The following is an 11055-nucleotide window of genomic DNA, read 5'->3' as shown; positions in this document are numbered from 1 at the left end:
TCAGTGAAAACATAAAAATTTCAAAAGCTTCTTGATCAGATATTGAATTAGGTGTGGCATTATATTGGTGTTCTCTTAAAAAGCACATTAACCATTGAAAGTATATCACAGTTTTATCTCCGACGTTTACTGGATGGGAATAATTCATCATCATCATCACCACTATCAGAGCCAAACATCACAGGTTTCTTCTTACTTCGACTCTTGACAGGACTTGCAACTTTAAGTTTTCGACTTGAAGATGGTATATCAAACTCATCATCCACAATTTCTATGTCTGAATCTGAATCACTGTAAAAAATACCAACATAGTGATAAAATGTCATATACCCTGAATACAATTTATAAATTCAAATGTACACATATAATGTTATTTGATGTCACTTTGACAGTAAACCATATAATTATAAGACTGTATTAGCAAATCCTTGAAAGGGTTAATTATACAGGGAAGTTAGGCATTTATAAAGTGACTTCAAGAGGGATGTTCCTCGTGTTTAACCAATCTTACCTTAGTCTCAGAAACCGGAATATTTTAGCTGAGCTAAATCAGTAATAGTGTTCACAGTTCATTGTCAATATTTGAGCATTCAAATCCATGTGTACCAAATCATACGCGTTTTAACATTAAAATGACTCATCCCTAGATACTATGCCATATATAGAAAATACATATACAGGAAAAGAATCTGAAATTTCTAGTTTGAAGTAAATTTGAAGGGATTATGTGATTTTCTTGCAGCTCCAGTACTTCTGAAGATTATTCAAATCATTCCCCCGAAAATGGCGAACTATAGCCCAAGTAGAGGTAGAACTATTACCATTAGGAGCACAAAAAGTCAGACAATAGAAACATATCACTGACAAATACTTACGATTTATTACTAGCACCTCTAGGAGATCTTTTGAATTTAGAAAATGAATTGGTAATGGTATTGTTTTCTACCACTGGTGTCTTTTTACCACGACCACCTCGACTACCACGAGTTGAAGTCTGACTAGATGTTGAACCTCTAGCTCTACTACCTCTTCCACGACCACGTCCTCTACCACGACTAGCAGTAGAGGATGAATCACTATCCTCAGAATCAATAACTGAGGCATCATTATCATTCTCATCCTTATCATCTTGAGAAGAACGTTTGGCCTGAGCTAGTTTCATAGCTTCTTGTATTTCTTCCTCTTCTTGTTTCTTTCCCTTTCGTTCATCTCGGAACCGACATATTTCAACATCGATTACTTCTTCATCTGCATTTCGTTGTTTTAGATATTTCTGTGAAGAAATGCAATATAATCATTTTAAATCTGATGTTTTTAAGGTATTTTAGAACAATCCATCTTCGGAAGTCCTACCTTACATCAAATTGAGAAGGATTGTTGCCTGTAATGAGGTCCAAGGGATATACATGTACCTTCAATCATAAGATTGGTCCAATTCTATATAGTCTGCAAAAGTTGAGTGGTGATGATCATCCCAATCAAAGAGTGGCACCAAGTAGCGTGAAAATGTAATGATTTGTTATAATTACCTGTGTTTTTCCAACTTGATACTTGACCAATTCAGATATAGCCTCTCTTTCTTCTTTATCAACATATTCCTTTATAGCATCTCCCATACCTTTCTCAGTTAATACTTGTAATTTACTACCCTAAAAAACATAACATACATAGTAATGTTGTCTTCATTACTGAGGAGTGAAGATGGCAACAATTTGAAAGAAAGCAACTAATACAGTGGAGTCCTGTTTAACTTGTTGCCGATAATCTAGAAAACCTGATATATCCACACACTTTTAACATAGCTTCATGATGATAAAAATATAATAACCACTGAGGAGTAAGGATTGGTACAAATACAGTTACTAATACAGTGAAGCCCTGTTTACCAGTTGATGTTAATCTTGTAACATAGTCCAATAACCACTGCAGAGAGATAGTTTATTTGATTACTGAGTTGATTACCACAGATAGGTAGTTAACTTGAGTAATGAGTTGATTTAATGAGATGTAGTTTAATTGATTACTGAGTGGAATACTGAGGAGAGGTAGTTTACTTGATTACTGAGTTGACTACTGGGGAGAGGTAGTTAACTTGATTACTGAGTTGATAATGATTACTGAGAAGGGGTAGTTTACTTGATTACTGAGTTGACGACCAAGAAGTAGTTTGCATGATTACTGAAGAGAGATAGTTTACTTGATTACTGAGTTGATGACTGAGGCAGTTAAAATGGTTACGGAGGTTAAATATGTTTGTAAGTCTGTCCAATAATTTAAAGAAGTAAATCTTTAGACATGTACATAAACTTACACTTTCAACTTTAGTAAAATAGTCCCGAACCATATCTTCAACTCTAGCACTATCTAATGATTGTGGTTTAATTTTAGCTAATAACTCTGGATCTAAAAAGAGATATTAGGAAAAAACAAAAGTTAACATCCTTAGCATTGATTGAAGTTGTCAATGAACCAATTTGTAGAGGTTCACAATAGGTAACACTGTTTAAAAGGACATGTTTGCCATCTGTTTGACCAATCATACTTTAGTCATAGCAACAGGAATCAATGTGTTCAAAGCTCATCATTGAAATTTGAGCCTTCAAATCCATTTGTGTCCAGAATTATTCACAATGAAAAGATAAAGAAATTCCTAGTTTGAGATATTTTTGAAGGAATTGTGCAATTTACAATTTTGTGAAGGCTATTTACATATATTAACCCCCAAAATGGTGAAGCTATCCCTTTCAACTAACTCCCATAGACATTAATTGTCTTTTTTTCACTTACATAAAAGTTACTGAAGATAGCATAGCGTGAAACTCTGAGTACAAACAATACGTTTTGTAAATTTCTGTATTAATATTTCTAAATGTTACCCGAATATAAGTTTTTTTTAGGATAATCAAGAATAAATATCATTAAATTTCTAAAGAATTATGATTCAGATAAATAATTATCATATGTATTGGAAATATTGCAGAATTGTCCATACTTACCTAATTCATCACCATCATCTTTTTTGATTGAATGTACTTTCTTTCGTTGAAATAAGACTATATCTTTAGGGTTAGCTATTTTATCTACAAACTTCTGACCAAATCTAAAAAATAAAACATTGATAAAACTGAGTTAAACAGAAGCTGATTGTCAACAAACTTTCGTAAAATAGTAACCATTTCTGATTTTCATATAAGGTGCAGAAAAGTAGGACACAAAACTCCATTCATTTCATTTCTGATTTTCAATACCAACATATATTTCAAGTAACAAATATGACATTAAGAACAAAATGACTTTAATTTTGGTGAGTCAGGGTATTTCTACTGTGTTTCACTGTAGCAGACAAATCTCAATTTGAGATTAAGGAAATTATTCAGATCATATGATTTTCAAGGTGAAGTTTTAACAAAGATTCTAATCCAGCTTTGGTTGTGGTAAGAATATAAGAATATAAATCACATTAAAAATTCATCTGACATTCACGAAGAAATAATAATACAATAAAACAACACATACCTATACACACTAAATGGTTCAAATCCACCAGAATAATCAATACGTAATCTTATTAATGGTTTATCTGGTTGTTTAGCATTTCCTGTATGTTCAGCCTCTGTCAAAAAAATAAATTCAAATTTGAGACTCAAAGGATACTACCTCTTAGAATGGACATAAAATTCTGAGTGTATGTATTCATCAGTTGGACTAACCAGGTGCCATGACTAATGAATAGAACCTTTATATAATACCATATATCCATTAAAATAAATAATTATTGGAACATGCTTCCAGGCAATTTTCCAAATTATTTAGTCTAATGGATTATCGCTTAGTTTTATAGATTATCTAGAGATTCCTTTGTATAGTTTTGACATCAGGTAAGTCTACTGAGGATCAAAGACTCATTTTAACCAAGTTTCAGCATCTAAATTTAATTCTCATTCCAAGAGGTATTAAGCTTATACGTTTAATTAACGTAATCCTAAAATACTTATACCATGAGACAATACTTGACTAAATATTGAATGCTTTGGAAAAATATAATCATGATTGAAATACTTATTATCATTTTACTAAAAGCATTGCATACAATGAAATGAAGCTGTTCGTTAATTTTTTCTGCAACTGATTGGGGGTAATGTAGAGAGATTTTGGCTGTGTACAATGGGTGAAATATATATAATTGCAAGTGGACTCTCATAGTCTCAACTGTTGTTAAAGTTGATGAAAACAGCACCTTCAAACTTCATTGCAGACAGGAAACTTGGCTTTCTCAAGATATACCTGAAGTCCCGAATTGAACCCCAAAGCACTAAACAAGAAAATTGCCAAGAATATTTTTTGAAATAGAAAGGCAAAGTGAACACTTACCTGCTTTTAGAAGAAGATTTTCAACCTTTTGTTGACAGTAACTTTCAACTTTTTGACCGACATCATGATCATTGGGATCTAAAGTTGTGTCACTTAAAACAACATCTTCAATATAAAACTGTCTTACTGTCTCTAATGGTATTTTAGTTAATTTAAAATCTTTTCCCCTAATCATTAACAAACCAACATGTTTCTCTTTGGATTCACCTTCACTCAGTGAAGTAGCTATACTACTCCCAGGTTGAGTCACATAGAAATTTTGATTTCCATTCCATTCTGGATCAATACGACACTCATGTTCGTGACCCCAAAACACAAGGTCAAGAAAATCGTCTAAAAACTGTTCAGGAATATAATTAGTGGCCGTGTGTTTGGAACGATTTTGATGAATGACAAACAAGTTAAACCAGTCATCTTTATTTTCCTTTGGACGTAACATGGCACAATTTTTATGAACAAACATACGATGAAGTCTCTCATCACGCACAGAGCCCAGTCCATATAAGGCCAATTTTGTGTTTCCCTTCTGCAACAACAAGGGAGATAACTGAATTTTTTCTAATGATGTAGTCTTACCAAAGTAATTGACCAGTCCAGCAGAATGAAGTAGGTCTAATGAGCACAGATTGCCTTGACCAGTAGGGTCGTCATGGTTACCATGAATAGAAAACACAGGCATATTGACATTAAAATTTTGATCTTCATAATTTAAAGTTGGGAATTGACAGTGGTCAAAATTAATGGATTGATCACTGAGAAATTCAAACTGAATAGGACGATCACCCATACAGTAACGTCGCAGTAAGGCTATACTACCATGTAATGTCTTCCGACTTGGTTTATTATCATGGTACAAATCACCTCCAAGTAAAACAAAGTCAACATCTTTCTTCTTGGCGATTTCTAAAATTTCTTCAAAAGAAACTAAGGAGTCGTTGCCTCTTATAGGATCTTTTTCCATGTAACCCAGATGTATGTCTGTAGCCAATAAAATTTTTAGCATATTTTCATCATCAGGAGGTGGTGCCATATTGAAATATTCTGAAAAAGCAAATGAGATTCCAAGTGCCATTTCCTGTCATTATGAATTTTTTAAAAAATGTGTATTCTTTGACATTCTCCCTCCTTTACAGTTAGTTTGATTACTTGACTCAAACTCAAAAGAGTATATTGATATACCGGTATGTAGATTTGAAAATTAACTTCCAAGTCCATAATTTGAATCCTTGGTGGAGTGCTGTGCACTCAACAAAATATACTATATTATTATGAGATACTCTATTCTTACTGTTTGGAATGTTGAAATTACATATTCTGAGTGATGTGTTTGCCTGATAAAGAAAACCCTGTCATCATGAATGATGAAAATGAAATTATGAAGAAAACGAAATGCTTGCACTTTCTTACAGGCCTATCCTATAATATTTGCAATGTAAATAGATCTGTACATGAATAATTATCTTAAAATCTGATCACTAGTTTAACCCTTCACAATAGTATGAGCTATGAGGAACTGACAATGCTATGCCTAAGGCCTACTTTCACTTTCGTGTCAAAGAGGGGATTGGGAGGGGTTCTACAAATTTACATGGGTATAACTAGATTTACCCGCGTGACAGTTTGATTTGAAAGTTCAGCAGACCTTACATTCGTGTTTCGTGACAATTTGCTAACGTAAGGGGATGTGTATTTCTATAACATGCATTTATTTAACTGTTGAAATACATGCCTTTGCTGTGTTTCAATGGCGGGAGTATCTCACCGGATGTCAACATACTGAATCCTGTTGCACATGCGCATTGAAGAATAACCATAGTAATTATGACAACAATATGGAAGACTTGTTCAGGATTAGCATAGAAAGATAGCTTGTTGCCAACTCTTGACGATTCTCAGTTTGTAACGGGTTTGTGACAACGCATTATTCGAGCCGAAAAGGTGTTGTTAATTTATCACAGTAATATTCTAAAGAAAAGATAAGTAATAAAGCTGAGAAGATACCCAACACTTGACCATCAAAATGGGAGACAGAAAAAATGATATGGAAAGAGTTGGATTATTCCAGGAGATGGGATATGTATCAATTGGTGACAAATATAAAGCACCTGGAAGTAAGTTTAAAAAAACAAGATTTTTATTCAGATTCTTCCACTTTTGATCATAAATATAAGTCATATGGCTTGTTGCGTTTCCGAAGCCTTGCAGTTATAATGCCAAAGTCTAGCCTATAAGCCTTGATAAAGGTTGATAAAATGATGTATTATTTAGGCTTTGCTTCAATAAACCTCATTTCTAACTTCTAGTAACCCAAGCTTACTATCTGTCAGCTATAATTGTTTAAATATATATTCAAATAGATCAAGACATGTATAACGTCTAGGCCTACTCAACGCTAAGTGTATCAGTACCATGAAAAGTATTTTTGAATCTGAATTAAAAATAAAACCACAAATGTTTATCTACAATCGCTTGTTATCTACAGTACCAGTATATAACATGATTGAATTTATTAGGTAGGTCTACCACTATACCAGACAGAGTGCTGGTACAAAAGATTAAATAGCATAAACTAAATGTACTTATTGTAAATGGTGTCAGGAAAACCTGATGCCACTGTCTGACTGCGTCTTCATTGCAGATTTGCCCTTTTTATTGTATTAATTTTCCATGTTTAATTTCAGTCAGCTTCAATGAAAAGAGTGCTAAGGGTAAACAAATGTTACCTGGTGGAACTAAAGATAAATCTGCACTTCAACATGGTTATTTTAATGATAAATTTACTAGAGTACTGGAAGGAGAGGCGTATAGTGATCCTATTAAAATGAGAAGACAAAATAGATTGGAAGAAGCTAAGAGAAATTTATCCAAACCATTTTTACCAAGTAGTGGAGATAGAAAACCGTAAGTTTTATGTATTTTAGAAAAAACAATCAGAAGATCTATGGAATGAGATTGAAGTTTTTAGTTTGTTTCACAATGAACATGCTATAAGAAACATTTTTTTCTGATTATCATTTTGAACAACTACTGGGAGATCTGATTAATTATAGAATGATGGTAGCCTTAGGTTTTTACAAAACATGTTTGAGTTGAATACTCCAGTAGGTTTGTACCAGTAAAGGGAACTTCTGACAGTTCTATAAGCTTACTGTGTTAAAAAAAATACTTTTTAACTTTCTTTATAGATCAGGATTAGGTAGTCATTTTGGTACGTTCGGTGGAAATGTTTCAGCTTTTAGTCCTGGTGTGTCAGCAGGAAAAGGATACAAAGCTCCTGGTAAAAATGTTTTAACAAATCCTGGCAAGAAAGGAACAGGTTTTGGGTAAGAAATTTCATATTTAGAAACTTTTCAATATAAAACATTCTAATAAGATTCAAAATATGATATTGACCAAGCTAAAAGCATTCAAAAAGTTACATTCAGAATATCTGAGAATTGATTTTTGCAAAGCAGGATGATTTCTTAACTAGTAGGGAATCAGACATTTAGAAAATTGGCATGTGATACTTGCTTCAAATTGAATTTAAATTGACAAGAGCTCAACCTATTTTGATAACATGTATATAATAGGTTAAGCCCTCATTCAGAGAAAGCAGTTTGGAAATAGTTCAATTTTTATCTTCTTTAATATGATTTGCTGACTTGAAATCATTTATGCTTTACAGATATGTAGGAGTAACATTAGGGAAATACCCTAATAATATGACAGATCCCTATAATAGTGATAGAGAGATAGCTAGGGTGTGTTTTCATTTACAACTAATGTTCAATGTTCTACTAATTTGTTGATATCGTGTTGATTTTTTTGTTGATGATCACTAAAAAATTGATATTCTTAAATTAATTTTCACTAAAATTATTGTTTGTTTATTGGTGTTATTTTGAGTGCTATACTTAAACTTTTGTTTGAGTCAAATTCAGATAAAGTTTAACTTTTCACCTGCCACGATTTGAAGCATCTAAGATTTTCCAACCATCATTGCCATACACAATTAAATGTTTATAATTGATTTAAAGATGAGATCTAATGCATCATCTTAACTCAATGCACACACTTTATTATTTGTGTTGGAAATATTTAGAAAAAAACAAACCTTTCAATGGTTCTTTCTTGAAAGGCTTCAAAGAAGACATTTTTCAGACATTTTTCTGTAAATTTGAAAATATTCAAAATTGTGTTCAACATTTATTTCAGTTTCTCAGCACTAACTTTCATTGTGTGAAATAATCTTGTCTTTAATGTTGTTTATTTTGTTTGTTTGTTTATTTTTTTTTTTTTTGTTAATTTTTTTTTTTTTATTTTTTTGTTGTTATTAACATGTTAACTGTTTATTTCTAGTTATGCTGGAGTGACACTCAGTGCCTATCCACCATATAAAAGTGAGCATTATGACAGGGCTAGAGAACTCATAAAGGTTTGCAATTGTCAAAATTAGTAGCATAGATCAGTAGCAGTAGTAGTAGTAGAAATTATACAAATTTTAATGATACTTACTAGATTCACCATAACAAGAATTATGAAAAAAGAGGTAGCAATTCTTGTAGTAAGAATTTCATTTGCTTATTACATTAAATAGTCTGATATTCCAAAAAAAGCTGCTCTAAGACTAACTATGATATCGATTATTCCAAAAAAGAAATGTAAATTATTGCAAAATGTCACTTAAATGGGATATGATATTCTATTGGGTTCTGTATTTTAAATCACCTGTCTCCATGCATGTTAATTATTTTGGGCATGCTAAATGTTTTCGCCATCTAATATCTTTGTGAATTTGTTACTAATTATTATGAAAATTTCAACGTGTTTTATTTTTTATTGTTGACCATTAAGCAATATGGTTTCTAAGACTATAAACTAAGTAGATTAAATATGATTACAGTAATCCACAAATATGTAGACCTACTTATTAGATTAAAAGATAATCTCATTAAAACATGATCAAGTAATATGATATACATATTAGTTTAAGACTTTGTAGTAAAATCGCTGCAAATACTGTTAAATGTGTGGAAGTATCCTACCCAGAACACCTAATTCCACTCTGTGGCTGGCCTAGTCAAATCAACTGCGTTTCAGAGATCTCGTATAATTTACATTGGCAATTTGGTGTTTATATTACACAAACTGTATGCCCTATTTTGTTTTTGTTTATAGAAAGAAGTGGAATTACATCGTAAATCAGTTAAAGGTGGTTCCTTCAAGTTAAACCTTCATCCACAAGCTTATTTTGATAACAATCCTTATAAAACAGATAAAAACCTACCACCTTTACAAAAAACTCCATCTGGAAAATCAGATTTGAAACCATTTAAACCAAGCTCTCCTGGCAAGAAGGTGAGTTTGTTGTAAATTTTTGATATTTTGAGCACTGAGTATTGGAACACAAGTCTTAAACTCTGATAGCTCAGAAAGTATGGTGTATGTGATTATAACATAATTCATGTCACTTGGGTGTATTGTCATCAATTTTCAAGACTTTTAATGGTCTGGATAAACTTGTTGAATTTTACAGCAGTTACTACCCTTAATTACTGGTAGACCTACAACACTTTGAATAATATTTCTTGCATGCATATTTGATGTTGTATTTTCACAAATAATAGTAGTCTGAGACATGCTGGCTTTTACCAGCATCTTGTACACAAATTAGCAGTTTTAATTTCCTCTTCATTGGAGTTACAAAAATTCTCAGTCAATCCTGATTAATCAATGACTGGCTTTGAGTTGTCAATATCAAGTTTTAATTGGCTAGCCTCTATTTTTTCAATGTTTATCTGATGATGTTTGTTTTACAGCCTGCTGGAGCGAAAATTGGAACATTTGATCCCTACCCAACACATTCTACTGATCCTTATAATGTTAAATATGTTAGACCGGTACATGTAGTTAATAAAAGTGGTAAAATATTCTCACCATCACAAGGTCCAAAGACTACTCCTTGTAATTCTATTGTAAATCAAAATGTTTTAAGGTAAGAGTTTAGTTTATATTAGGGACATGAAAATGAAAAGTAAAGGTGATTGAAATTGAGCCAGGAAGAAGAAACTTGTGTTCAAAATTGTCTGTTATTTTTTGAAGTGCAGGTTTCGGACACAAACCTTCCCATTGTCAGTGATGCATGTCGGAGAGTCTGACATGAAAATTGAATTTGGATCTTACAAAAAAAAAACGAGGCCCTAAGAGCTGAAGGTTATAAAGTGAGAGAGTTGGCAATTGAATAAGTCCACTTTGTACACTAGTGTGTCATAGTAAAATGCATAACTTCATTTCATACTATCATGTATAGCAACCCCAAAAGAGATCTAAGTCATTATTTAATGATCTTCCAATATTTCAGAACAATGAATGTACAGAACTATAGATCTATGACAGTAATGTAAGAACAGGAGAGAAGATTTTTAAACTAAATCATGTTTTATTCATCCATTTTGTTTTTATTCATCCACTTTTTTTATTGATTTTACACTATACCAAGGCTTGTAAACTTTTTGTAAATTTTATTTTTGTAATTTATATGAAACATACAAATGCAACATATGGCAGTTAGTTAACCAATAAACTGTTACCCTATGGTGGTTATGGTCGTATATCAGGACAAAGGTTGGCTGGAAAATTGAACCTTTGCACATTTGAGTGTATATGAAATAAAACATCATATTCCCTATATGAACTCTAAGT

At 32.2% G+C, this 11055-nt stretch overlaps 2 protein-coding genes across 2 annotated transcripts; one reads left to right on the top strand and one right to left on the bottom strand.

Moving 5' to 3' along the window:
* Positions 1–871: 871 nt before the first annotated feature.
* On the bottom strand, positions 872–5401 carry LOTGIDRAFT_108504 (hypothetical protein; the record flags this gene model as incomplete). Its single annotated transcript, XM_009066906.1, has 6 exons — positions 872–1273; positions 1530–1649; positions 2312–2397; positions 2997–3100; positions 3517–3613; positions 4372–5401. The coding sequence occupies 6 exons, from the start codon at positions 5399–5401 to the stop codon at positions 872–874; spliced, it is 1839 nt and encodes a 612-aa protein (XP_009065154.1).
* Positions 5402–6207: 806 nt separating this feature from the next.
* On the top strand, positions 6208–11018 carry LOTGIDRAFT_210983 (hypothetical protein). Its single transcript, XM_009066905.1, has 7 exons — positions 6208–6482; positions 7053–7272; positions 7557–7694; positions 8713–8788; positions 9532–9711; positions 10173–10348; positions 10715–11018. The coding sequence occupies exons 1-7, from the start codon at positions 6392–6394 to the stop codon at positions 10755–10757; spliced, it is 924 nt and encodes a 307-aa protein (XP_009065153.1). The 5' UTR covers positions 6208–6391; the 3' UTR covers positions 10758–11018.
* Positions 11019–11055: the final 37 nt, after the last annotated feature.

Source organism: Lottia gigantea (assembly GCF_000327385.1).
Source record: "Lottia gigantea unplaced genomic scaffold LOTGIsca_8, whole genome shotgun sequence".
Taxonomy (NCBI): Eukaryota; Metazoa; Mollusca; class Gastropoda; family Lottiidae; genus Lottia; species Lottia gigantea.
This window is presented reverse-complemented; position numbering and strand designations above follow the sequence as displayed.

Coding starts and splice junctions, on each gene's coding strand:
- LOTGIDRAFT_210983 (XM_009066905.1), top strand. CDS start 6,392: ATGGGAGACAGAAAAAATGATATGGAAAGAGTTGGATTATTCCAGGAG. Junction 9,712..10,172: donor CAAGCTCTCCTGGCAAGAAG/GTGAGTTTGTTG, acceptor TTTGTTTTACAG/CCTGCTGGAGCGAAAATTGG. Junction 10,349..10,714: donor GTAAATCAAAATGTTTTAAG/GTAAGAGTTTAG, acceptor CCAATATTTCAG/AACAATGAATGTACAGAACT.